The sequence below is a fragment of the Artibeus jamaicensis genome, unplaced genomic scaffold (genome assembly GCF_021234435.1).
Source record: "Artibeus jamaicensis isolate MK-2021 breed Jamaican fruit bat unplaced genomic scaffold, CSHL_Jam_final contig_354, whole genome shotgun sequence".
NCBI lineage: Eukaryota > Metazoa > Chordata > Mammalia > Chiroptera > Phyllostomidae > Artibeus > Artibeus jamaicensis.
In genome coordinates this window covers 27057543-27085336 of record NW_026521803.1, presented here as the reverse complement: position 1 = coordinate 27085336, position 27794 = coordinate 27057543, and the positions used below count along the sequence as shown (strand labels likewise).

Below are 27794 nucleotides of genomic sequence, written 5' to 3'. Positions count from 1 at the left end.
GAAGGTAAAGAAGAGTCAGCTTGGTCCTAGGTACCTGTCAGCCTCTGCTGCTCACCTCTTTATAGAGAACCTGGCTCCTTCCCTTAATCCAGGGATGAGCAGCGGTTCTCCGGTGGGTGTGCACAGAGTCTCCAGGCAGCTTGAGAGTGCAGCCTCTGGCCTCCAGCTCCAGAACTTCTGTTTATTAGGTCTGAAGGGCTCAAGAGTCTGCATTTTAATTTTTTAAAAGGTTTTATTTATTTATTTTTAGAGAGGGGGAAAGGAGGGAGAAAAAGAGGGAGAGAATCATTGATGTGTAGTTGTCTTTTAAGTGCCCCCTACTGGGGACCTGGCCCATAACCCAGGCATGTGCTCTGACTGGGAATTGAACCAGAGACCCTTTGGTTTGCAGGCCAGCACTCAATCCACTGAGCTACACCAGCCGGGGCCCAGAGTCTGCATTTTTAAACCACATCCATGTGGTTCTTATGCAGGTGGCTCTTGAACCACACTGTCGAAAAGCCATACTATTTAATATAAATATTTGCTTAAAAAATGGTTGCTTCAGCAGTAAACTAAACACATAACTCCTAAACCATTCACTAAAAGGAATTCAGAAGAATTCACAGGTTACTGTCTTATTTCTGTTCTCACCGGATTAAAGATAAAAGATACAACTCTACAAAACATGCCCTCTCCATCCCCCAAACCAAGTTAGTGGCTTAATTCTCAAAGGGCAAAGTTAGAACATCTTAACAGAATTTAAATTCATAGTTCTGTCCCCTCAAAAGAGTGCATCCGAAACTTGGGTTCCTTGGACATGTGCTTCTAGAGATGTTAATAAGTGGCCACACAAAAAGCATCCTCTGATAGAGGAAGGATGAGGGAGTCATTAAATCATGCTGGCACTAAAGTCTTTGAGGAGCCTATGCCAAAGAGAGATGTTTAACTTTATTTGGTGGAGGTACCTGGATCTTGTTGAATCATGTGACTTTCTTATTTTTTTGGTTACGTGTTTATTAAGGTTCATGACAGACCAGTTTGGGAATTACTATCCTAGAACAGCAGGAACATAAATTACAGATTTTTTTCTGGGTTCTGAAAAAAATTCCTATAAGTGGGGAAGAATAGTCTTTTCAATCAGCGGTGCTGGGACAAGTGGATATTCACATGCGAGAGACTGAGGACCCTCCTCCCCTGGGTACATAAACCACCTCAAAATGGATCGAAGGCCTAAATAGAAAAGCTAAAACTATGTACCCCTTCAAGAAAAGCTTTCATTACCTTGGATTAAGCCATGGTTTTTTGTTTTAGATATGACACCAAAAGCACAAACAACAAAAGAGATAATGATATATTGGACTTCACCAAAATAAAAAAATTGTGTTTCAAAGAAACCACCAAGAAAGTGAAAAGACAACCCATAGAGTGGTAAAAAATATTTTCATATTATATACATGATAGGAACTTGTGTTGAGAGTGTGTAAAGAACTCTTATAACACAATAGTAAAAGAATGAATAACCTAATTTTTAAAATGGGCAAAAGATATAAATGGATATATCCCCAAAGGAAATACACAAATGGCCAAAAGGACATGGGAACATGCGCCGCAGCATGAGCCACTGAGAAAGTGCAATCAAAACCAGCAAGGACATCACCTCAAACCCACTAAGGTGGCTAGAATCAAAGAAGACATGATGTAACTGTTGAGGAAGAAGTGGAGAAGTCAGAATCATCATACACTCCTGTTGGTGGTCATGTAGAGCGACACAGTCATTTTGGAAAAGAGTCTGACGGTCCCCCCAAAGGTCAAACATATGGGTACCACATAACTTGGTAATTCCACTCCTGTGTCTATGAGGTCTGTCCAGAAGGTATGCAGCCATGTAACGTGAAAAATAGAAGCATTTACTGAAGAAGATGCAAGATACAAGAAACATTATACACAGGACAATGACGCCTCAGTCCCCTTCAAAGTAAGCACCTTGGGACCTCACACACTTCTCCCCATTGTCATCAGCTGCCCAGTCATATTTTCCTGAATCTCATCAACAGTTTGAAATCTCTTCCCTTTCAAAGGTGATTTGAGTTTTAGGAAAAGCCAGAAGTCACAGGGTGCCAAATCAGTTGAGTGATCAGATGTTCTGTCAAAAATCTCTGCACGAGTCGTGACACGTGAGTGGGTGCATTGTTGTGACGAAGCTGCTAATCACTAGTTGCCCACAGCTGTGGCGTTCTGAATCATCCTAATAATTGCCATGGAGTAATGTTCGAGCTTAATGCAAAATCTGATGCAGATTTGTAGCTCAGTCATTTTGAATGTGACAGCCACACAGTACATGGGCTCACTCAATGGCACTGACTAGTATGGTGATCATTGTTCACACGTGTGTGTTCCAGTCCACTTTCCCTGGCTGCCAGGTTACACTGATGCTGTGCAAACCATTCTCCTTATATTAACAATGGCTGGGCTTTTTTCCAGAGAGACCTCTTATATCAAATGAAATTAAAACACACAGAAACTTACAATAAATGTCCACAACAGCATTATCACAATAGCTAGAAAGTGGAAACAATCCAAATACCCATTTCCTGCAGAATGAATATAGAAAGCGTGGCGTAACAACACAACGGCATCTCACTCAGCAGTAAAAATGAATGAAGTACTACTGATCAGTGCTACACATAGTGAACCTTGAAGATGCTTTGCTAAGAAGCCAGTCACAAAGGGTTGCATATTACAGTATATGGGTTCATAGATCTGAAATGTCCAGAATAGGCAAACCTATGTAGACAGAAAGTAGGTGAGTGTGTACCTGAGGTTGAAGGGATGGGGAAATGGGGAGTGACTGTTGATGGGTATAGGGTTTTTTTGGCCAATGAATACAGAGTTTTCTCAGGGGCTGATGAAAATAATAAGTGGTAGGGTTAATATCACATTTTACGTTGAAACTACAGTTTTCTTAAAGAATATGAAAGCTATTAAAATTTATGCTAAAGATAAATTGAAGTTTTTTAGGGGAGAAATGAGCAACTCATTTATACTTTCCTTAAGTTATGCCAAACCATAATGAGACCCTTTCCCACCAGTATCAGCGGTAACTGTGGCCCCCACCCAAGCTCCTCTCTGAGTCACAGCGAGGTATCGGAAGGAGCTGGCCTTCCTTGCCCCGCCCTCCCGTTCCGGCCACACTGTATATAGACGACAATCTCTCTCCAGCACTCTGGTGGGTCCTTCTGACCCAGACTGACTCCTCAAGGAACAAGTGGTGGGGAAAGGAGGGGAGCCACCCCCTGTCCCTGTCCCATCCCTGGTCCCACCAGGCAGTTCACAGAGGGGTGGAGCTTGTTTCAACATCAGAACTTGCCTATTGTTTGCCCTCTTCCAGTTACAGGACCACTTGGCCCCTGTACTTGCTCTGCGCTTGCTCTGTGTTCTGTTTTTCTCCATCTCCTTGACCTCTTAGATGTTTACCTGGCCCAGCCTTCCTGACTGTAAGCCTTAACAGAGCTCTTTTTCTATTTGCCTACCTGCCGTCACTGCTTTTCCAGGCCTTCCATTTTCTGTCCGCACCCCGTGGCAGCCCGTCCCATACCTGCTCACGCAGCACACCTGCAGGTTCTTACCTGTAGCCATGAGCCTCCTTCAGGAAAACACTGCCCATAGGTCCAGGAGGATGGTGCCCGGTCTGAGAGTGGCTTGGGGGAGAGGTGCTGCTGACCACCTCACTGTTTCGCTCTTCCTTTCTGGGTCAAGGCCGCCCACTCAGCAGGCTTCTGGGGCCGATGCAAACCCTTGCCTTCTGTGCTGGATGTTTCCTGTTAGTGGTTTCCTTTCCCTTTATATAGTCTCCTTTGGGGCGCAGGACCAGGGCCCAACAACCCTGAGAAAGAGGCGCACTTCATTTTTGAGGGTCCTCTGTGCCTCCTGCGTACACCCCTCCTGCCTCCACCGGCCCAGTGCTTCCCGTTCCTCCTTACCCTGGGGCCTGAGGGCGGCCGCGGCTTAAAAGTTGGTGGGAGTGACTCTGATTGGAGGTGGGTCGAAGCCCAGTAAACAGCCACCACAGCTGTTTCCAACTCTGGCTGCACATTGGAATCACGCGGGGAGTTTGAAAAAGTACTGCTTCCCAGGCCCACTGCTGACTTAATTGGCCTCGGATAGGGCCTGGGCATCAGAATCAGGTGATTCTAATCCAGCCAGGCCTTCTGGATTAGAAGTGACTGGATTGTAAAGTGACTAAGCACCATTTTGCAATGATCTTGAAGTCTGGACTTTGATCCAGTAGTGTCTGCACAATCCAAGAGTTTGCTAGAAGCTCAGATTCTTGGCTCCACTCAGAGCTACCAAATCAAAGTCTTTGAAGTTGAGGCCCGGAGATCTGTGTTTTAATTTAATAAGCACTGTAGATGTTTCTTACCTACATAAGAGTTTGCAGACCGATGCATCCCTCCACGCAACAGAAGGGAGGACCGGTGGCACACCCGACTTCTCAGTCTACAGTGTGGTTCTCCCGGCGGGGCCCCTGGACCATCAGCATCATCTGGGAGCTTGTTAGAAATGAGTGTTCTCAGGCCCTGCTCCACACTGACTCAATCAGAAACTCTGGGGTGGGGGCCCAGCAATCTCTTACACAAGCTTTCTAGGGGATTCTGATGCATGCTCAAATTTGTACGCTACTGGTCTACCATTTACCTGCCTCACCTGAGACCATTACATGATTTGGGTCCCAACTGTGGAAATTCTGTGAGAAAAGGATGGTGGCAAAGGACGTTTGGAGACGGCTGAAGTTATTGCCCATAAAATGATGAGATGTGTGGGGACGGGTGGTGCGTCCATTCTGAAGGGTTCTTCCCCTCAACACTCTTCAGAGAATTTGTGTTGGGGGGAGGATCGGGCGGGAAGTCAGGGAAGCAGGATTCGGCCTGCGGGCCTGCCTGAGCGTTCCTGCCTGTTTTATGTGTGTGGTTGGGTGTGTGAAGCGGATCTCACGTTCCAGGCAGGGCGAGTGCAGGGGCTCCGTGGAGGGAGCGAGAATGCGGCTGGGAGGGTGTTTCAGCCAACCACTCAGTCCATCATTTCTTGGGGCTCCCGTGTGCCCACCCGTGGGCTAGTTCTATGAAGGAAAGAGACACAAACAACTGTGTGTGTGTGTGTGTAGCTACACTTACATACGGGGCAGGAAAAAGTAGGTTTACAGCTGTGAGTACACAAGCATGGAGTTTTATTCTTGTATTATTATTAATTATTGAGTTATTTCCATAGGAACAACTGTAAACCTACTTTTGCCCCACCCTGTATATCGGTATGTGTGTGTGAATGCACAAACCACACACAAGCACACACACGTGTGCACATCTGTGTATATAACATACATATATGCATGTGTGTGGGATTGCATGTGTGTTGTGTGGGTGTGTATATTACAACCACTGTCCTCACAGGACCTGCAGTCTAATTGGAGAGAAAAGACCCACGTCATGGAAACACAACAGCTGTGTGGTCCGCCCCAGGGTAGTATCTTTAAGGGGCCTCCGGGGAGTTCATCTTGAGGAAGTTTTCGTAGAACAACTGATGCTCTGCTCTGAAGAGGTAAGAGGAAGAAAGAGGATGGTTCAAATGGTGAAGTGAGGGGCACCTTTGGTGGACCCCCACATGGGTAGCCCGCCAGTTCTTTCCCGAACATCTTAAAGCTAAACAGGGGCTCTGATCTGACCCCTCTGGCCCTGGACACTTACATTGTAAAGAAAACCCCTGAGTTGATGCCCTGGCTCTGCTGGGCCTTTCTGGTTACTCTGACTGCCTGGGAACTGTGGGTAAGGAGGTGGGCTCCTCCATCCCTGCAGTGCCGATGGGCCCTGCAGCATGGGCCAGTCACATTCCCTGATCCTGTCCACACTGCTCCTAGGCAGGCGTGATCCTCATTCTGTGGGTGGTGAGCTGCAGGCTCCGAGAGATCAGCTTCCCGCCAGTAGTGACAGAGGAGAGCTGGACCTTCCTCTCCACCTCTGCTCGACTTGCTGGCGAGGTCTGATGGCTGCAGGAGGTTATGCGACTTCATTATTTTACTTAGGCCCTTGCTTTTCCTGAACTCAGTTTGTGTCCTATATCCTTTATGTTCAGGGATGTCTTTTTTCCCAACCTTTCCGTCATCTCAGCAACAGCTAAAAAGTTTCCCCTCATTTCCACATTTCAGCAGAGATTTTAAAACATTCTAAAAGCACAAATAAATACATATGTTCATTACCATTGTTACTCTAGGAATTCTAATTTGGAGGCAAAGGGCAGAACCTTTTTTTTTCCAGTATATAGAAAACACTTTGTAGTGTGGCCAGAATGCCTCCAAATGCTTGTGGAGGTGGAACGGGGCCCAGTGGGCTCCTGACGATGGACTCGGCCCCCACCTTGGGGTCACTGACACTGACGGCTGGGGCCCTGATCTGGCAGAGCAGGGCGTGCACTCTGCCCCGCCCACGTGAAGGTGTTTTGACAGAGTTGAGTTAGTCACGTGGCTTCATCACTGCAAATCATCTTCATCTGTCTCTGCAAAGCCCCTCTTGAATGTATGGATATGTGTCTGTCTTTTCATTTTTATACTCCACTCTCTTTTCCTCTTGGCATTTCCATGTACCTTTATTTGTGTGCTTGCAAAATGCCTATTGTTCTTTTGCATGTGCATGCATTTTTAATTTATGCAAATGGTATTGATTATAAACATCATTTTCTTATTTTCACCCCAGCACTAGGTTCTTAAGATCTACCCTCATGGCTACATGCATAATACTGAGGGTCTACCTGCTGGGTAGGACCCCGTGTGTCCCTCCACTTTGCCCCTGCCTTCTCCTGCAGTTCATCCCAAACACATGCTGCGGTGAACACCATGGCCCACCGTGCTGGGCCATGGCCCACCCTCCAGGTGGCCCACCGGGGACAGGGGTGATTCTGCCCCTGGGAGCCACATGTACTCTGGAGGGGAATTTCCAGGTTGCAGGGGCTGTTTATACTTATTCTGAGGACCTGTTCTCCACATGGCTGTACCAGTCAGCTTCCCACTAGCATAACGCATGGTCTAGTTTGTAAATGTCCTGTGGATGCTTGAAAAAAATGTGTTCTCTGCTTGTTCTTTTGCGGGGTGGGATGTGGAGTAGGAGGGCTTAGAATCCTAAATGTATGTAATAGCTCGCTCTTATTAATTCTATTGTTTAGATCCCTGATACCTGATCCTGTGTTGTTCTTTCGATGTATCAGTTTCTGTTTTTGGTCAAATCTTAGATACAATGATTGGTTGGTTTGTTACTCCCTGCAGTTCAGCCAACTGTTGCTTAATGCATTTTGAGGCTGACTGTTCAGCACGTGTGTGTTTATAATTATTATGTGCTCTTGCCCTATTGCTTGTTGACATCATTCTTTGTTCTTCAGTTTCCAAGCTATTATAGTTGATGCCCTAGTTTTATTTTAGTCCACATTTACTTAGTATATTTCACTACATCTTTGTATTTAAACATTTTCTGTCTTTCGGTCTCAAATGTGTTTATTGTAAACAGCAAATTGCTAGCTCTTTTTATAAAAGTACAACCCTTGCATCTCTGTTTTGCAGTGGTAAATTTAATAGTTAACCTTTTTTGGCATCAATTACTGTCATATTATGACTAGTTTCTGCCTTCCGTTTATTTATTTTAAAAATTCATTTAATTATTGTTCAAGTACAGTTTTCTGTTTTTTACTCCCATCCCAGCCCACCCCCCTATTTATTTTTTTACTTACTATCATTTTGGGTGACTTTCTAGAGTGCTTTTCTCCTCTTCATTGGTAAGAGAATATTCTTCTAGTTCAGAATTTGTGTTTCTTATTTTGTTCTCATGGTGGTTGCCCCTATCGCCCGTGTATATTCCTCCTTGTGGGCTTTTTAAACTTATCAGCTCTTGTACAAGCTAAGCATTCTAACAGGCTCTCCTGCTTCTTTTGCCTCTCTGCCCCTTCCAGCCATCATTCAATATTCCAGTTCTAGGTCATTATATGCATATTTCTTCTATTTCCCTCCTTTGGTCCTGATTAAAAAAATAAGCATTACCAAGGTACTTGGTCACCTACCGTATTCTCATGCCTCTTAGAGTATTTCCTAGATTTGTTTTCTTCTTATTTGTAGTTTTTTTAATGTAGGGCCCTGTGGGTAAATGTTCAGAGGTCCTTTTATGCCTGAGTACACTTTGGTGATTCTCTCAAATGCCTTTGTATGTGCTATGGCATCCCTCTAGGATTGCTGGATTGAATCTTCTGGCCCTGGTTTCTGGACTCTGGTTAGGAGTCCTGTAATTGTTCTCTTTTCCTCCTACCAAACTGGCTGGTCAGCGTTGTGCCAGTAAGCTGGCTATGTGGGGAAAGAGCCCAGATCTGTAGTTTGCCAATTACTGGGGTGTAAAGACTCCCACGATGGCCACTTTCAAACTCCCCACGGGATGTACCGAATGTGGCCTTGGGAGGGATGGGCCCGGGTGCACCACCGCTTCTTGGGAGCTGGTGTGAGTGGCCTCCCTCTCTCCTTTGTTGATGCCCAACTGAAGTGTTGGAATAGACTCCTGTGGTCATTGCACATTTTCTCACGTCGAATTATTTTGTCCCGTCTACTTCCACCTTGCTTGTTATCCTAGGCCAACTCAATTTGCTTTATAGGTGAGGATATTGAAATACTTAGAAGAGCTAAAGGGATTTGTTAGTGGTCAATAATCAGAAAGGCATGCACTCGGAGGTTTCCTGCTCTTAATAAAACCAGATTATAACACTTTTTTGGAGAATGCATAAAAAATGGTATTTTAATAGTTCTATGTCATCACTTCGAGGTTCTGGGGCAGCTGAGTGAGCTGTGAGCATAAACAGCCTTCTGGTGAAATTCCTGGATGCCTAATCCTCAGAGAACCGTAACTCCGCTGCTATTAAAATACAGCCGGAGACCTTCTTGGCCTCAAGGTGTGACCGCAAACTCAGAAGCAGCCCCCGGAGGGTGACTCTCTCCCCTTTCCTATGTGGGAGATTTGTTTGCAGTGAGAAGTGTTCCATTTTCCTGGACAAGTCATAACTGGCTGGATACAGTCTGGGAGAAAAACAGGCAGCCCAGTGCTCTTGGGCTGGCAGAATGTGGCCAGGATCTCAGTGCAGGCAGAGGGAAGCAAAGGTGAATGTGGACGCCGGCTTTTCCTAAATGATGGATTTTAGTCAAATGGAATTCTTTCCTTAAAGCTGCGTTTACAGAGGGTCTTCTCTGCCCCTCTTGCCCCCTTCCCACAGCCCCATCTTAGGTCATCACCCATCATGCTGAGCTGGAAGTGAGGTGGGGGAGGGGCCGTGAGAGCTGCATCCACACTCCTGGGGGGAGGGGTGGGAAGGCTGAGCCGCCCAGCTTCCCACAAAGGGGCCCTGGGCTCAGGGAGCTCAGCGCTATAACTGAAGTCATTAAATAGCAAAAGCGTTTGGGTTTGTAAATCTGGGGGCTCGGGCTGAAAGACTACGCCTGAGAAGTGAGATGGGTTGTCACCAACCTGTACTTTACCTCCGACACAAAGAGACCACTGTCCTTTCTGTATAACCCCCTTGGTGAACCAACTGAGACCTCTCCTGAGAATTTTTCCACCCATTCTCCTCTCTCTTCAGACACCTGCTCGACTGTGGAAAATCCCTCCCCTGGGCAATGTGTGAACAATGTAGGTGAGCTGCATTAAAAAAAAAACCCTGATGCCAACTTGCAAAACTAACAGTTTAATGAGACTATGTTTACCTCTATTACAAAAAGAAATGCATTTGTTGAAAATATGATTTGAATGTTGAAAAAGATCATTTTTCATCTTATGACATTTCCAGAAATGTTTCTGTTATGTGAAGAAAGACATGTTGGCATTTCTAGTGAATCAGGCCCCTAACCCCAAGTCTGGAGAACATCTCACGACTTGAGAGTAATTCTCCATAGACCGTGAAAACTGTTCTGGCCTTCCCCAGATAACCCTTCCATCTCTTATTCAACTCTAAGCGATTACTTGTTGGTCATGCTGATTTCATCAGTTTACAGGGGGGTGGGGGGGGAGAGAGAGAGAGAGAGAGAGATGAATCAACACTTCTAAGGAGGAAGGGATGATGCCTCCCTCCCTGTCATGAAACCAATAAGAAAGTGAGCCTGAGAGAGAGAGAGGGTGGCTCCCCCAGGGCAGCAGGAGTTCATTAGTGTCAGAGCTGGGGCACACCCAGTCCTTTGCCTTCTAGTCTAATGCGGATTTCCTGACACTGTGCATTGCTGCATTGGGGGGCTGGGTTGGATGACCATGTCACCAACCTCTGTCTTCTTCTTGGTGAGTTCTCTTTAGGGATGTGGCTTATTTTGCCAAAGAAGAAATATCCCCATTAGGGGAAGCTCCTGTAGAGTGAGCTGTGCAAAGCCTAAACTACCCATACCTTTGATAAGTGCTGTGCTTCTTAGAACGGAGAGGTTCCTGAGTGGTGACCGTGCAGTATTTCCCTGTGCTTGGGAATAAGTGGGGTTGGGACTGCTCTGGGGGTGGGGAATCACAGGACAGACAGAAGGGGAGGTTAAGTGGCCTTCAGCCTGGGGACATGTGCAGCATGCTAAGGGCTCAATTTACAGGGACATGTTTTGGAAAGGGCAACTTAGGAGACGTCGTAGGCCTGGTACTTTGTTATGGTTGACGATCTTCTATTTTTCTCCTGGGACAGGTAATACGTGCGGTTGGCCTCTGGGTAGGTGACTTGGCTGAGTGGAAGCTTGTAGATGGCGGGGTTGTTGGTGGTTAGAAGCAGGAAGGTTAGCGTGGAGAGGCAGAAGGGCCAGGTACAGATTGGTAGTCCAAACTGCGGGGAAGGATGGACAAGAGGAGCCTTGGTTACGTCAGATGCTCGGGCCTGTTTCATCAGCCTTTTGAAATGCGTCCAGCCCTGGGCAGAGGAGGGGGTGCTTTGTGGGAATTGATAGGACCAATACTGAATGCAGGATCCATAGGAGTAAAACCATGCCGGTGATGTCAGTCGGCAGTGTTACTGGTGAACTCACATACTTACATACTTCAAAATGCGGCCATTTGAACCTGATTATAATATGTCTTTATGTAGGAGACAAGTTTTGTTGGGGTTATCTGGCCAGCCGACATCTCTAACTTAAGGAACTGTGGCCATTCCTGCCTTCCTCCATAGCCCCTGTTGAAGGAATGGCTTTGACAGTCATTTTATAGTTCAAGGCCTTTTTTCTTTAGTCATGGCTGATTGGACAAAAGACAGACACCTACTCAAATGCAGCTTCCCATTGGCAGATGTCCTGAGAACAGAATTCCTCTCTTGAGAATTTGAACTAAGAGGCACTGAGTCTGTGTCCAGAGGCTCTTGGTCTGGGTGGCCATTTGGGGGGTCTGTTACCACAGAGAGACACAGGGAAACAGAACAGACATGTAACATGCAGAGAGAGGCGGACATGTGACATCCCAAGAGCTGGAGTTGGAGAGCAGCTACCTCTCTTCTCAAGGCTCACCCATTCCCAGCTTCCTTTCTCATTGTGTTGACCTGTTCTCTATTCTTAACATTCCCTGAAGCTTTAAAATGCTCTTCCCTGCTCTTTATTTGAAATAACTGGAATGGATAGCTTGCCGACATACAGCCTGCAATTTCAGCTACCAGGCAGGTCAAACCATGCCCCCTGGCCCCTAAATACCATTTTATTATAAGGAATAAAAACCTCAGGTGATACCATGGGGGTAACAATACCGGCCATGCATGTGCTCAAAGGTGTCACTGTCAGATGGGACTTGGGGAAGAACAATGGCAGCCTGGTACCAGAACTGCAGCCGTAAGGAAGACCCATGAGTGATGAACTCCACTCAGTGAGTCTTTCCAAAGCCCTGCTAGGACTGCACCGGGGGTCTGGGGAAGCCTCCCCCTCGAGTCCTATGGTGGGAAGGATGTGGGTGGGGAGTTCCACAGACCCAGATCCAAGTCTCAGCTCTGATCACCTTGTTGTGGTCATTCTACTTTTCTGAGACCCGTTTCATCAATAATAAAATAGGGATAATAATATCTACTCAGAGAGTGGGTGCCTAGAGCATACGAAGGTCCTCAGTTTGTGGTCATCATCCGAGGGTGGCGTCGTTGAAGATATGGGCCACAGACACGGGCCAGTTAGAAAGCAGACAAGGGGAGCTCCGAAGTGCTGTCTGTGTGGAGGGCTTGAACGGTCTCATGTCACTCGACCCTTGTATATCCATAGGACCGGAAATTCCTTCAGAGTGTGTAGTAGTCTGCACGTTTTTGCATCCCCAAGAGAGGCCAGCACAGTGAGTTAAACATAATAGCACATGTGACTTTGTTTTGAAAAATATCTAAATTGAGTGGTGTAACCTGTAACTTCTCTGCAACAGAGGAAAGGGCCAGTCAACCGTAGATACCTATGAACAAGAACCAAAGCCTCCTGCTTCACATCCCCTCCAGGACTGTCCCCAAGGAAGGTAGCGACAAGCATGTACTGGGTGGACGATTGGGGGAATTGGGTCCAAGAATGATGGGAACAGACAGGAGTCTCAGAAGCTCTGCTCCACCCTCCTGTCCCCCGTCCGTGTTTCTGATGGCCCACTGTTTAGTCCCAGCTCTAGTGATGGAGCTCACGACCTTAAGGTTTCATTCCTTCAGCATTTCTTGAGCACCTACTGTATGCTGGGCACTGTGATAGGTACTAGAGACAGAGATGAAGATGTGACCAGGTCTCCGTTCTGAAGGAGCACCAGGCTGAAGCTGGAACAGGCTCTGAGTGTTTTCGAGTCACCACAGTACTGCGTGTCACATGTTGTCGCAGATGCATGAACAAAATTTGATGGGGCTCAGAGGAGAGACTTAGCCCATCGGGGACCTAACGCGGTATCAGTGAAGACTAATTCTATGCCTAGAAACTTCTTTCCCATGCCAAGTCCAATTTCACTAGGAAGGGATTTAGACAGGTGTGAGTATAATGCCCACGTCTGTCTCTACCGGCAGGACCAACAGACTTTTCCTGGTTGCCCATGGGAGATGTGACCTTGAACCCTCATCCAAGACGGGGAGGCACTGACTACAGGTTGAGCTCTGAGCACTCTGTGCTGGGGCCTGGGACCCTCCCTGTGTATGAGGGGGGCTGGGCTGGCCACGTGGTGTCTCCTAACCTCACGCACCACCCGGGGGCTCACACGAGGGGTTCTCGGGCTGCTGCACGGGCTGAGAGTCACCAGCTCTAGCTGCTCTCAGGCTTGCCTGGGGCTTGGCTCCCTGTCTCCCCCAAAGCCTCCCCTCAGGACCCCTGACGCCATGCTAGTTACTCTGGAACAAGCAGCTGGCCCACAAACGAGTGGGGCAGATGATCCATAAACACACAAAACAAACGATAAAGATTTAAAACTAATTCTAGAGGATGACAGAACCAGAGCTCTATCAGAAAGGAGTTTGATTTCTGAGATAACACTTCAAATTGCTGGCCCAGTGACAATGGTCCTGACTGAGTGACTCCTGACATTTCAACTTCCTATGTCCAGCAGGAACTGAGGGGAGGGGTGGAATTTGAGACAAGAGGGATGAACTTGGGAAGGCTTCCCAGAGGAGGGGCTTTGTGTTGGCTTTGGGGAGACTCAAGAACACCAGGAAGGGTGCTCTGGCACATTCTTAGCTCAGGGGGACTCACCACAGATAACACGTTAGCCAGGGCGGCACCCAGGTAGGCTGCAAACAGGGCTGGAACGGAACCAAAAAACAGTCACGTGACTAACAGCACCTCAACCTTCATCTCCATGCTCTCTCCCATACAGCTTATGCTCGCTCTCAGATTACAAAAAATCGAGTTTTGTTTCCATTGCTTGGCAGCTTAGGAAAGTGTTAAATTCCAAGCAAATGCTGGCACACCTAAGACAGCAGATGAACTTCGTTAAAAAGGGCCAGAATTGAGCTGTTACAGTTCTCCTGGGTCCCACCACCTTGCGTTCTAGGAAAGGAACATTTAGCGGCATAAACCATAAATGAAAATTTTACTATGCAGCCAAGAGGAGTGAATCCCAGAACTCCCTGCTGGTGTATTTCAGCACAATTTATGAGCATAATATGGGTTTCCAGGGAGGAGCAGCACTCTGTGAACTTGAAGAATACCAAGTGCACCGACTGCCTCATCTCCCAGGTTCTGCATGGGGAGGGCATGACCAGGCTGACCACTGGGAAGAGCCAAGTACCAGTTATGGGTGAGGTTCTGTGAAAATGGGCCAGAGTAGTTGGGCTTTGCTTCTGAACCCTTCCTTTCTCAACTAAAAGCATCCCATTGTCCCTAGGATGTTAACAATGAACCTTTATTAGAGAGTCACTGAGTGCCCAGCTGACCATATCCTGACCATATCCCATAACCTAATGTCCAGTTTGAAGGTCCTATGGTCAATGTTTGGGTGCTTAAGGTCAATTGCTGTATCTGATGTAAATGACCCGACTTCAAATATAAAGATAAATTTGCGTAAGTGTTGCTCTGTCGGTTAGTTCCATTCTCTGGCTAGGAAGGTAGCATCACAGGAGACAGAGCCCATGAACAGCAACCACCAAACAAGCACCATCTAAAAAAATCTGTCTTCATGTGGCTGAACATTCTGCTTTCAGCGAAAGTGGTTTTTAATATATTTATCCCTAACCAATCATTCAGAACAGATTTAAATAAAAAACCCGTTTAGAAAGCAAATGATCCTCACTTTAATCTTTAAAGGATCAGCAGAATTTTCACGGGGTGGTTTTCCTCCCGGGGATGGACCCGGCCATCTCTTCTGCTGCGGAGGGGATCCCGGGCAGTACCTACCGCAGGCGATGGCGAGGAGGTGGGTCTGCCAGGTGATGACGTAGAACATGCCCCCTATGGCGACGCAGGCGAGCGTGCTGTTGAAGCCGCACAGGCCGAAGTAGATGGAGTCGAAGGGGGTCGCGAGAGTGAGAGCTGCGAGAGAAGGCAGGCATCGTGCCGGGTGTGCGTGCGTGCTGGAGGCACAGGTTTCCTGAGGCTCCTCGTGGCCCTGGAAACCACTGCGGTCCTTGAAACCCAGACTGGTTATCCTCGTAGACATTTATAAGAAAGAACTTAGCATTTTATTCAGTGAAAAAACACCTCCAGGAAACCCATGGCCACCATGAATGTTAGTGGTGATGCTGTCATGAGTAGAAGAGACCCTTTGAGTAGGAACTCCGAAGGCTGATTTAAGCATTTCAGAGATGGTCCTTCCCTGGCCAAAAAGAGGATGACTTCTCCTTCCTCATTGATATCTTAATGTTCGCTAATGGAGGATATCGCCTTTGGATCATCATTTGATTGATATAAGACTCAATATATAAACATGATGGGAAGAAACCCAAACTTTAAATTTATACTAAGATGTAAATGACTAACACCAAAGTCTTTCTTGAGGGCAGCTTTTGCTCACAGGAGCATAAGGACACTGGTATCCAAAAGAGAAAAAACCTGGCACAATGAAATGAGGGAAAGTTTACAGAAATAAGTGGGTGAAGCATTGAAGACACATGTTACCATTTTTTTGGAGTTGGTCCCAGACACTAACATCCGTACGGTGCCTTAGTACGGGAGGAGTGACGATACTGACCTGCCAACACCCCCATGGTGGATCCAATTGCAGCGTGCAAGCAAATAAGAGGTGAAGCTATGAACAAAGCTATGAGGAAAATGCCTCCAGTCCAGGGGTTATCGCAGCCGTACACCTGGCCGATTCCGACAGGGATGGCTCTCAGAAGCTGTGGGCACCACATGCAAAGAGACAGTTTTACCCTCGGCTGGAAAAAAGTTGGCGCTGAACCCTCCACGCTAACATTTTGCAACAGGTGTCCAAGATACTACTATTCAAATACGTTAACTCTAAAAGGACCGTGAGCTTTAACTGTTTTTGTCTTGAGTTCTTAGCACATAAGAGGTTCAGGTGTTAAGTTTCCTTGGTTTAGAGACAGGAGTGTAAGTCACTAAATGCCCCGTGAAGGGAAACTGAAAACCTTTCAAATGAGGGCATTATTCATTAGAAAAGTAGATGTTCGATCACAGTTGGTGTTTAAAAACCCTCTGCTAACATTCCTTTTAAAGATAAAAGGATGAGTAGAAGGCTCATCGGCAGCAGATGAGTTGGCAAAATGGTCCTTTGTGTTTTCAAGAACAACGTGTCCAGGCTGCGGTCACGTTAGTCCAGTCTAGGTGAGCAAGCGGACTGGCACCCACGGGAGAGCCCCGAGAAGGCGATGTCATTGCATCTGCTATTTGATGGCTAACTTGTCTAATGGTGGCCGACGGGTGAGCACTCTGCTGGCATCTGGCTCCCACGCATCACATGGGTGGACGGAGGGTTTGAGGAGGTCAGGGTCCGGGGCCTGGGGGCACTGGCACACGTGCCCTGCGCTTGGGGAAAGGATCCTGGGCATACAGTCTCCCGCAGCGGCTGGGATTGGACCCTGTGTCATAGGAGTTTGGCCAAGGCCCCTTGAGCTGGGATAGTGTTTAAGGGGAGAGGCTCCGGGCTGTGCCGGGAGGACCTGGGGTTTGTCTCACCCCTTGGGCAGTGAGTGGAGGGGAAGCAGAGGCCTGGGGCCAGAGTGTGTGTATGTTACGATGAGTCAGGGCTTCTGTTAGCCTGTGTCCTCTGAGAGGACTCTGCCCTGTGGGGCTGTGGGAGCCCCAGGCACAGTCTGCTGTGACCCCGGGAACCGAGAACAGAATGGGGGCTGAGGCATCCCCAAGGGAGGGGGGAGGCAGGACAGTCAAGAGTTTTACAGTGAGGCGGTGGCACTGGTCAGCCCCTGGGGCTCTGCAGTGGGCACAGGAACAGAGGAACTCATGGGGTCTCAGACCTGTGGGGAGGTTTAAATCCTCTCTGACATTTACTGCCTCTGTCCCCCACATTCAAGTTTCTCATGACGTGGCCAACAGACCAAATGCTCCATCATGACCATAACCCATTCATTTGTCCAGAAAGTTATTTCTAAAGAACAAATTTTTCTTTCCTGGAACTTTGGGGGTTTTAAAGTATTTGTACAAGATCTCCTAACTTTGTTTTTTTTTTCGTTTCTACAAAATTCCTAGGTAGCTTTTTCATGGAAAATGTGGCCTCGAGAATGCAAAGTACCTTAAATTTGCCTTTTATAACAATGCCATCTCTCTGCAGCACACCAATTAGACCGTTTTGCCTCCTGAAAATACAGGTGGGGTAAATGCCATGAAAGGGAAGCCTCAGGAGCAAATTCCGACCTGGCGCCTTTCCTCGCCACAGGCTCACCGACACGCAGGCCCGCAGACACGCGCGCGCATGCGCACACACGCACGCGTGCTCAAAACGGGGCTAACGTGGCTATTTCTCTTCCTAAATAATGATGCTTTTGGTGCAAGCGCAGGGCTTTCCACTATGCCTTGCTGTTGCAGACTTTGAAACGCCAAGAGAAATTAGGCAACATTAGTTCCAAAAGTTCTTTCAACAGGGCAAGTGGTTTTGTGGTTACATGACGAAGTGACAATAACGGAGTTTCCGAGGGAGCCCAGTCGGGGGGCTGTTCGGTGTGCCGGAAGGACGGGGGGCCTCAGAGGAAACGTGTCCACTTAGATAAGGAGGCTAATGGGCTCATTTCTCCAGGCTGATTTAATGCTCTTAGTGTAGCTTCTTATTAATTATCTTGGCAGACTTCCAGGGGCCAGCATTATATACAGAATCTTGTAAAAAACTTTAAGAGCTCTGTTATATATGCATGTTTTAATGGAGGAACACCTGTGCTTTAAAGCGTGAGCATGCCTCGGAGAGCAAGTGGAATGAACTCGGAGGTTGGAGCAGAGGCTTCCTTAGCCGATAGGTGGCGCTGTGATGCGTATGTGGTTAAAAATTTGAGGAGACTGCATGAAAGAAAATATAAGGCGTAAACTGGATTACAATCTGGAGTAAAACATTGAAAAGACTTTTACAAAAAGGAAAAAAGAGAGAACCTAGGTCTAGCAGACAGGAGGCCAGAGTTCTAGCCTCGACTTTGCTCTTCACCAATTAGTTGCGTCTCAACCTGGGCCTCAGTTCCTTCCTCTGTGGAACCAAAAATGACCTTTTTAGCTTAGTTAGAAAGAAAAGAGAAAAGGATGGTGGTGAATGACAAATTGTGTGTAGAGTGTCTCTCGCCGTATAATTGTTAATAGTAGTTATTACTCGTGGATGTTTCTGATGTGCAGAATAAGTAAGTGCTTGTTCAACACTGAGTTTCAATGCTTGCTGTCCTTCCACCTCCCCCAGTACCTACCAAAGGCACTTGGACCTCCGACCAGGTGATGTTGGGCACAGAGGATGCAGGCTGCAGCAGTGTCGTGGGGAAGAAGAGGTTGTAGTGGCCTGTGGCTGCCAGGTACAGGGACACCGCGATGTTGAAGGGCAGCGTGAACACCGGGAGGTCCCACTTGCTGAAGATGGTGCCCAGGGCGCTGGAGAGGATGGGGCTGGTGGAAGAAGCACAGGAGAGGCTGTTCAAGAAGCCCCAGACCCTGACACAAGACCGAACGGGGGCAGGGTGAGCCCTGTGCCGTCCCGGGGAAAGCAGGCTGTCTGCACCTGACTGGCCCTGGGCCTCTCCCTCCCTGTCCCTGGCACAGTGACAGGGTGGACACCGGACTCAACTTGAGAGTGAGGGCTTTTGGGGGGTGGTGTCTGAAGGCAAGGAGTTGCAGAACTTCCTTAAAAAGTCATATAGCTCCATGTCCAGCGTAAGGAAAGAGGACAGGTTGGGGGAGTGGTGTGGCAGGGAGTGACGTTCATTCAAGCAACCCAAGTTTGCTGAACAGCTGAGAGCACTGAGCTTCGTGGCTGGCGTGGCCTGTGAGTTCTACAGGTGAAGGGGGGCTGGGGCCTGGCATCTGAGGGCTCCACCTGGTGCCTGGGCCTCCAGCCCACACTGGGAGGTTGTCCCAGTTTGGTCAGGGGTCCCAAGAACTGGGAGAAGCTTGGGAGAGGGTGGGTGGCAACGGGAGGAATGAGAAGGTTTTCAGAAACTGATGGGACTCTGTGGTGTGGCTCTTAACCTGTGTGTCCCTAGGTTCCTTTCCCTGTGCTCTGGTAGGGCAGGGGCAGACGCCCTTTTAGGTCTTGAAAAATGAAAAGAGGACTGAATGATGGGAGGTGCAGAGATACTGTCTACAGGCCACCCAGCACAATGCTGACTCTGTATGACGTTAGTAATTAGTTCCCGTGGAGGTTTCTGATGTGCCGTCTGAGTAAATGCCACTTTAACAGCGAGTTTAGACAGACAGACCTGGAGTTTAGACAGACAGGATATAGAGTTGGGATAAAGACAATGGCAGCCCCCAAGCTGCACCCACAGCCTCAGAAGCCCCCTTACCAAGACGTGGACATAATGATGACAGGCAGCAAGAGCCACCAGTAGTAGTTGCCTTTGTCCGAGAACACAGCCATCAGCAGCCCCACCAGCAGCCCATTGTAGCCCTGAAGTCCTGCAGCGATGGCCGATCTGGGGGGAGAGAGGGGGCTGGGGAACTGGGGACTCCCCAAGGCCCAGTGTAGGGGGCGCTGCCCTCCCAATTTCCTTCCGAGTCAGGATTGTCCCAACCGGGGCCGGACACCACACACCTTCCAAGAGATGGCCCTCCCCCCACCCCCTCACCGGCATGCGGTAGTCACAGATCGTCAGGGCAGTGGTTGTTTTCAGTTACCGGTGTCCTGATTCTGAGGGGTTTCTGAGCTGGGAGCCAGCAGTGAGGGGACGGGAAGGTGGCAATGGACCCCGCAGGGAGTGACCTCTGGTCTCGGGCTGGGACCCTGGGTCTCCTGGAACTCACTTGTCCTGACCGAGGACGAGGGCTGTCAGCGTGGACACCACAGTGCCCAGGCAGCCCGAGATGGCCCACCAGGGGTTCTGGATGAAGAGGCCGAGGACGATGAAGGCGCCGCTGAGGGGGTTGTTCACGAACATCACCTGGGACGTGCCCCGCAGGACCCAGTCGAGGAACTGGAACACCGGGGATTTGTCTGGAATGGAGCCGGGGGGAGGGGGGGGGCAGTCAACGCGCAGGCATGGCGGCCCTGGGCCTGGGCCCCGCCCCGGAGGGTGGGCGCAGGGCGGGAGGGGAGGTCCATGACCACCGCGGGGCTGCGGGCAGCCAGGCCCCTGCTGCCACCTGCCACAGAAGGGGGTAAACCGAGGAACCGAGGTGCCGTCCGACTGCCCAGAGAGTTAACTCTTCAGACCCACTGCTAACTGGCAGTGGTCTTTAGGTTGTTTTTCAAGCAGCGGGTGCCCTGAGCTACCTGTGTCCCCATGAGAATGGTGTGAATTTTCAAGAAGATGGATCCAGAAGGAAAACACTCGTGCTGCACAGAGGGCGTCAAACCCATGGCCTGAGCTCTGGGGAAGTTGCTGAAGAGAACCTACTGGAATAGTAGCCACCGTTCTCCCCTGGGCCACCACCAGACAGACATTTTTTCTAGACGCTGGCTCCAGAGTCCCAGTGCCGGGACGCCTGGCTGCAGCCCTGTGATGGGTCACTGGGGATACCTAGCCATCGGCGATGCTCAGCAATGGTAGCCACACAATTCCAGGAACTGCAGCCACGCAAGTCCATTCCACCAGCAAAACGGCTGTCTTTGCAGACAGAGCTCAGTCTGGTCTGCAGAGAACTGCGGCGGAGTGTTTCCGGGCACGAGGGGAGGTGGCCTGGTTGCAGCCCCTTTACCTTTGAGCCTCTCTCCACACTCCTTCATCTCTCCCGTGACGTAACTGAGGGCTTTGCCGACCCTTCTCCCACAGGCAGCCGCGTAACTGCGGATCCAGGCGGTCCTGGAGCTGTTGGGGTCCTCCCTCGTCTCTGCGCTCTCCTCCATGGGGGCCAGGTCCTGCCCGGAGACAAGACACGGGCAAGAAGCTCCTCGGTCTCTGCTTCTCCGCTGAGATGTGGCCCAAGCTCAGATTTACGTTTGGTGTTTAGTGACATCGCTACTTAACCTCTCCATGCTTCCGTGGACTAGAATATCTTTGGTTTCATCCTGTCACTTCAGTTAAGATGAGCAACAGCCTTGAAACACAACAACACAAGAGCTCCATTCTCTCTGTGTGTGGGGGGCGCAGGCATGGAGAGACTGTCCCACCGGCACACACCAAGGTCCAACAGTAGCATCGGGATTTAACCTCAGGTCTTTAGATGCTTTTTTTTTTTAAACATTACTTCCACTATACCACATGTTTTCCAGAAGAAAGCACCCCGCCCCAGCGTTAAAATGCAACTCTCCATAAAATTAAACAGGTAAAAATTTGGTTTCTGAAAACTGGCTGTATCTCGTTTCCTAAATGCTTGCATGCTGGATTTGGAGGAAGGTGGATAATAAAGAATTCAAATAAAAGGAATACGAGACTTTATGAAGTAAACTGTGAAAAATGGACATTTTTATCCTGAGTAATTACGTTTCTGGAGACACGAATTCAAGAAGGTTTGCCCAAACTAGAGAACGCCTTTCCGGATCTCAGGCCCCTTCTCTGCCACCAGAGGCCCTGCGACATGGGGTGCTGCCCCTAGTTCGGGCCACGGGCTACTCACCAGCAACTCGAGAGTGGGCTTCCGGTATTGGTAGGGGAAAGAGTCTTTGGTTTGTCTCTCCTGGTGTTCACCTTTCCCAAACACTGGAGGTGGAAGGAAAAGAAAACCCATCATCAATTAGGACACCTCTACCCTGGCACGGAGCAGCAAACTTCTTGGGAAGCTGGCGTTGGAATATCGCTTTCCTGTTCCACTAGAGGAAGCCCAGGGCCTTGGCGCCTTGCAGCTGGAAGGTCCCTTTTTTTCTTTTGCTGGTTGTGAACCCATTTGGGCTATCCTTTTGGGGGGAAAAATTCATGTTTTCATGTAAACATTTTACAGGAGTTTAAAGAGTCTAGAGATTCGACTGACCTTTACTTAACAAACTCTGATTTAGCTCAACCCTTGTATTTTTTAGACGAGGAAACAGTGACTTGTCCATGATTCCCAAATGCAGGGTTCCTTTTCATATATCACATGCACAACTTGTATGTGTTCAAAGAAAGAAACTCAGACACTATTGTTTGTAAAGTATTAACTGCCTGAGACATGCAAGGTCTGCCTGCATTTGCCCATGACTCTTCCCAACTGGATGACCTGGGGCTGTTTGGGTCTCTTTTTTTACTTGTATGCCTTGGAATTTTAAGCATTTTAGCAGCAATGGGTGGTTGAAATAAGAAGGGATATCCATGTCATTACTGGAAATTGATTTTGGCATGTGCTTATAATTCTAAAAAAACTCTTGTGAAGTGGTTGTAAACATGTTTTTTATTGTTACCAGATAATTTATTTTTAAAGATGGCCAATTTCAGTAGGGTTTTATACATGGTAAAAGAATTTAGGACCCTTGAAATTTCGGTCTTGATGCTCTGGTTCCCTCTTGTGGTCAAGTGTGAGAATGGCAGACTGGACTCTGAATGCCCCTGTATTTTCAGACTGAATAGGCAGCTCAGTCATGAGTCAAACTCAAGTTTCCTGAGTGTTCAGGATACCCGACCACTGGAGGCAATGCATCCAAGGGACCGTGTTCCCACTCTTGAAGGGGAAGGGTCTGCAGATACACTGTGGTTGAGAAGTTACACTGTGCAGGTGAAACAAATTCCTGTTTGGAGGCTTAGAAAGAAAGAGTAGGAAGCCAAGAGGATTCCTGTAGGCCCTGAGGCCATTGTGTATGACAACCTAATGGACCCACTGCTTCTGCCTGAAGATCCCCGTGGCCTGCCAGCTCTTCAGCAATTGTGACCAAGCTTCACCTCCCAGGCTCCTTTGCACGGGCTCTCTGCTAGGCCCTGCCCACCCAGCCCTGTACCACTACCATAGGAGGATGCTCAGAGGGGGATTATTAACTTTTTGAAGCAAGCCATCCTCTCTTCCACACTATGCTCAGGGCCCCTGACAAATAAAAACTCCCCGGCCAGAGGGGCCCTTGAAATATTTTGATGCCCTCTCCACCGTGTGTGATGTTTTTCCATAACATCCCAGGCCCATTTCTCTGGGTTGGCTACTTTGGATATGAAAGAACATGGCTCAGATGACCTGGAGCAAGCAAGTCACTTCCGGGAAGCAGGTGATGTTGTAAAAAGGACAGAAGTCAGGAATCTGTTTTGCCCCTTGCAGTGCCCCCTTGCCAGCTGGGTGACTCTGGGCAAATCAGCTGTCCTCTCTTGGGGTCGGGGGGACCGAATTAGATGGTCTCTCTTCTCTGGCTTTTTGCAAGGCTGCTGCGGCCTTCCAGCAGGTTGGGGAGACCCTCCAACCTTGCCCCCCAACTCCTTCCTGCTTGCCACAAAATGTCTTCAGCTTTTGAATCCAAGTTTCTGGCTCCCCCACTGGCTCAGCTTTGGCTTCTCACTGGACCCCAGTCTTGGCCTTTGGGAGCCCCCTCCCCTCCCTGCCTCTCCACTCGTTCCCTTGGCCTTGGCACCCCTGCCGCTGCAGTGCTGAACACTTGGCATCTCTGGCCTCCTAGACCAGTGGTTTGTGGCCTGGCAGCAAACAATCTCATGGAGAGCTTTGAAAGATCCTTAAGCCCACCCGGCTTGCTCCCTAGAAGAATTAAAGCAGAGTCTTCCAGGAGGGGATGAAAGCGACGCCAATGGGCAGCCAAGTTTGAGACCTCCTTGCCTTGACCTCCAGAGTCCACTGCCTGTTTATTCTCCCAACCCAGGAAAGTCTACTACACATGGGGACCCATGGCTGGGGTCAGAGGTTGTCCAGGATAAGAACAAGCCTGACCGCCAGGGTCCTCCCCACTGCCCCGTGAAGCAGGTGCTGCCATTGTACTTGTTTTAGAGATGAGTAAATCAAGGGCCCGAGAGTGAGGGGAGGAAGTGCACACCTTTGCTCCTCCTCCGAATGGATGACCACTCGATGTGGAACACGCTCCTGGGCTTGGGGAGAACGGCCTCTGAGCCCTCATTGGCCTGGGGGCTTGTTGTGATTGGTGGCTCCCCACTGCCGCCTAGCCAGGGGCAAAACGGCACAGGTCAGTATCCTACCCCATCCATACCCCTTGAGAGCCAAGCAGAGAGCACAGGGAAAATCACAGGCAGAAGCTGGAAAAGAGAGAGCTGTGTGGTCTGAAGCCACAGTAGTCACTGCCTCAGTGTCTGCTAAACATCTGGCTTCTCCATTCCGCCAGTTAAAGCTTCCACTCCTTGCCCCACCCACGCAAGGCCACAGACACCTATCAGCGTCGAGAGGCCATGAGCTAGTCTGCCTATTTCTCCAGCAAGGAACCAGCCTAAAACTCATTTCACATGACCTTGGACTGGCCTGGCAGAGAGACCCCAGCTGACTGCCTATTTCCATCCTTTAGCAGGTGCCTTGGTTTCCATCTGTGGCAGGGAATGTTTGTGGGGAGCCCCTCAATGATGGCTGCACATTAGAATCACATGGGTGCTTTAGAAATGCCTGAACCCCACCCCAGAGCAATTTAGAAAATTAAAGTTGTTAAATGCTTGGAGCATTTAGAAGATGGCTGGGACGGGCGGCTCAGGCTGGGAATCGCTGATCTAGGTTCTCGCTGCTTCCGGTGTGGTCCCCAGACTAGCATCATCTGGGAGGTCGTTAGAAATGCAGACTCCCAGGCTCCACCCAGACTGATAAAACCAGACTCTGCATTTCAACCAGGTTTCCCGAGTAATTTCTGTGCATGTTACCTGTGACAAGCACCCATCTGCAGGGCAGCAAGGGTCCTGAATCTGAAACCAGCTACAGGAAACCCCCTGCTGTACCTTATTCTTTTAAACTTGCACACGTGGGGAGAGTGGAGCACTCTTGCCCCTTGGAACAGGGTTTCTCCGAGTGTGTGGTCTGAGAACCGACAGCATCACGTCACCTTGGTGGCTCGTTAAAATGCGTGCACCCTTGCCCACCCAGGTCTGCTAGCTGGCATATTTGTTGGTCCCGAGGCAGTTTTAATGCAGTGTTTTAATGCAGTTTTAACACATTCTGCTTGGGGTTCGGCGCACATGAGAGTTAGATATCTTGTGGCTGCCGAGAATAGTGGAGAGCGTTCACATGCTGTTAGGTTTGCGCACTTTCTAAGTTAACTGACTTGGCCCTTTAATAGTGCCTTTACACTGTTAGAGTGGGCAGTGTTATCTCCAAAAGATGGGAACTGAAGGCCCTGAATGATTTCTGAAGCAGCTGTAGACAGCGAGCCGTGCCACTCTCTACCCTCGGTCCTTCTCTCTGCGTCTTCGTTGCCCAGAGTCTGGTTAGTGGACCAGCTTCATGGACGTCAAAGGGGGCTTGTTTGAAATGTGGACTCTCGGGCTCTACCCCAGACTAATCAAATTGAGATTTTTTTAAAACAAGGTTTCCTAGCTGACTCGTGCACACATCAAAGTTTGAAAGTGCTGGTCTGAATTGCATTGCTCACCTGGAAATGACTTTAGCAAAGCTCAGAATATGTCATGACCAGCAACCACAGAGTACGTGGGACATGTGTGAGCAAGGACAGGGATTTGTCCGCACCGTCAAATCGCAAGGTGAAGCCTGCGACCATGTCCCATCCCTCTTGGCTCAGGGTGGGGAGGAAACTCCTGATTCAGCATCCTGCCTGTGGGTCAGCACTGAACCATGAGAAGCCCTCTGGATCCTGCACTTCAGACACACCTGGAACGCCATCTCACCCTGGGACACCTCTGCAGATAGGGTTCATGCAAGGCGACAAGGACCAAGGTGGGGGTCATCACATCACCCGACAAAGCGGGGCATTTTCCCATAGCACCGACCCCCGTGCAGGTCTGCCTGGCAGGAAGGGCACCTGCACCAGCCCATTGCTTCTCCTTCCTCATGTGCTAAGTGTCAGTTACCCCAGACACATGCTGGGCAGGCCATCTTTTGATCCGAGCATCATAGACTCAGAACTGCGTGGAGCCTCAACATGATGCCTCCCAGAACCAGAGAAGTCAACTTGCCCACATCACTCCTCCATCACGGCGCAGCCAGGAAATGCACCCAGGTCTCCTGACCTCCAGCGCGTTGCCCTACAGACGGCTGCGGGAGGCCTGGCTCGGCAGGGCTCACATTACTGTGAATTCCTAGAGCTGATGTCCCAGTCACAAAAGACAAAAACAGAAAGCATTTCTCTCTCCTTTAACAGCATTTCATTTTTGTCCTTGTTTGGAATGAATTTGGAGGTGGCACCGAGGGTGATCTGACATAGTGCTAGTCCTGGTACTGCGCTGCCGGCACCCGACCACTCAAAAGGGCAGCGGCCCCTCAGGATGGGCTGGCCAACAGAGAAGAATAAAATGTGCAAACAGATGCCACGAAGAAGGTTGGAGATAAAGTAACACATTTCCCGAGGCTGTGAAAAAACTTAGAGCTAAGGAAGGTCTTAGTAAGTTATTGCTACTGTTGGGACCACATAGCTGGGTCCCGGGGCTCTGGCCACACCAGGCCCTACCCGGCTGCCTAGCGGGCCAAGGGGGTTGCTCTCTGGGCCCAGCTTTGCGCTCCCTGCTGTGGCACAGGGTTTGGGAAGCACTGCCTGCCGTGACCTGCGGGTAGACCCGAGCAGCTCCACGCATGCCCTCTCCTGCTCCAACAAGCCTTTTAGGTGCCCCTGGGCATGCAGCTTCCACCAGCGCTGTTCAGGACCATTTCCGGGGCACGGTCCTTGACCTCGCGGGTTTCTACCACCCATGTTTTAATAGGCAAGGGTCCAACAGTGCTTTCCTCCCGTTGACTCAGAGAAGGAAAGAACGGCTATGAGCCATAATGACTTGCTTGGAAGCACGTATTCTGGAGAGCCATGTCCCGTAGAACTCATGCCCCTACTGACTTCTAACTACAGAAAATGCCAACTGTTCTAATAACAGGGGTAAGACATACTGAGCACAAGAGCCCCACCTGTGAAATATAATTTTGAAGCCGACAAGCAGTTCTTTAAAAGGATCAAAACAACCTCAAACCATAGAGGACACCTTTCAGAAGGGGAAAAAATGATCTAGAGGATCTCCCTGAAGGGCAGCCTTTCCTCAAACAGGTCCGTCCCTGTATTCTGTCCACGAGCGCTCTTTCTCAGGTTGGACTGGTTTTACTGTCTCCTGGAGGCAGATCGATGCTGTCCTTGCATCGCTTGCAATGGTCAACACATGGAGCATCTGGAACCCGCCATGAAGACCGACTGGCCATCCCTTCCCAGCTCCCAGGCTCTCCCATCCTTCCAGCCTATTGTTTGCCAACACATCCACCTATCACCGGCCATTCCTTACTACGCCAGTGTGACTTTTTTGCAATGGCATGTTGTATGTGATTTGGCTTTTTTAAGCCTCCAATTCTACATGGTTACACTTTGCCTATGATCTGGGCATGTTTCTCTATGTGCAGACTGAGCTTTGCACCATGATGACTTGTCCTTTCCAGGGTGAGTGTGTGTGTGCGTGTGTGCGATATGAGTGCCTGTGGGTGGTAAATGGGATGGCGTCTTTTTCTGCAAAGTTGTGTTTAGTTGACATTTTCAAAGATCATTCAATAACCTCTCAGAGGCCTTGCGTGTTAGGACTGGAAAGGCTTTTGAGATTGTCCAGCCCCCTCATTTTACGGACGGGGACACTGGAGCCGAGAGGGATGGGGTGACTTACTGGAGTCCACACAGCTAGTGTCTCTCACCTTCCAGTCCACGACTCGTTTCCCTAAACCTTCCTTCCTATCAGGGATTTATTTTTGATCTGACAAGGTACTCTAGACTCATTCTCTCTCCTTTGGGGCATTTGAGACACACCCA

General features: G+C 49.2%; 2 protein-coding genes across 10 annotated transcripts in view; both read right to left on the bottom strand.

Moving 5' to 3' along the window:
* Positions 1–3686, bottom strand: part of LOC119063678 (urea transporter 1) — a 40423-nt gene extending 36737 nt beyond the window's left edge. The window contains exon 1 of the mRNA XM_053664136.1: positions 3609–3686. The gene's annotated coding sequence lies outside the window, so the exon portion shown is untranslated. The remainder of the gene's footprint in view (positions 1–3608) is intronic.
* Positions 3687–9706: 6020 nt separating this feature from the next.
* Positions 9707–27794, bottom strand: part of LOC119063668 (urea transporter 2) — a 395692-nt gene continuing 377604 nt past the window's right edge. For 2 of the 9 annotated variants that reach the window (XM_053664407.1, XM_053664409.1), the window contains exons 13-22: positions 23892–24014; positions 21575–21657; positions 20717–20876; positions 19823–20012; positions 19366–19494; positions 18277–18469; positions 15609–15756; positions 14816–14950; positions 13673–13722; positions 9707–10833 (exon numbers count right to left, since the gene is read on the bottom strand). In XM_053664407.1, the coding sequence (XP_053520382.1) occupies positions 10633–10833; positions 13673–13722; positions 14816–14950; positions 15609–15756; positions 18277–18469; positions 19366–19494; positions 19823–20012; positions 20717–20876; positions 21575–21657; positions 23892–24014 (1412 nt within the window). In that variant the 3' untranslated portion in view covers positions 9707–10632. Of the gene's footprint in view, positions 10834–13672; positions 13723–14815; positions 14951–15608; positions 15757–18276; positions 18470–19365; positions 19495–19822; positions 20013–20716; positions 20877–20989; positions 21056–21574; positions 21658–23891; positions 24015–27794 lie in introns of those variants that run through there. The other 7 variants (XM_053664406.1, XM_053664408.1, XM_053664412.1 and 4 more) reach the window with 5 other exon arrangements.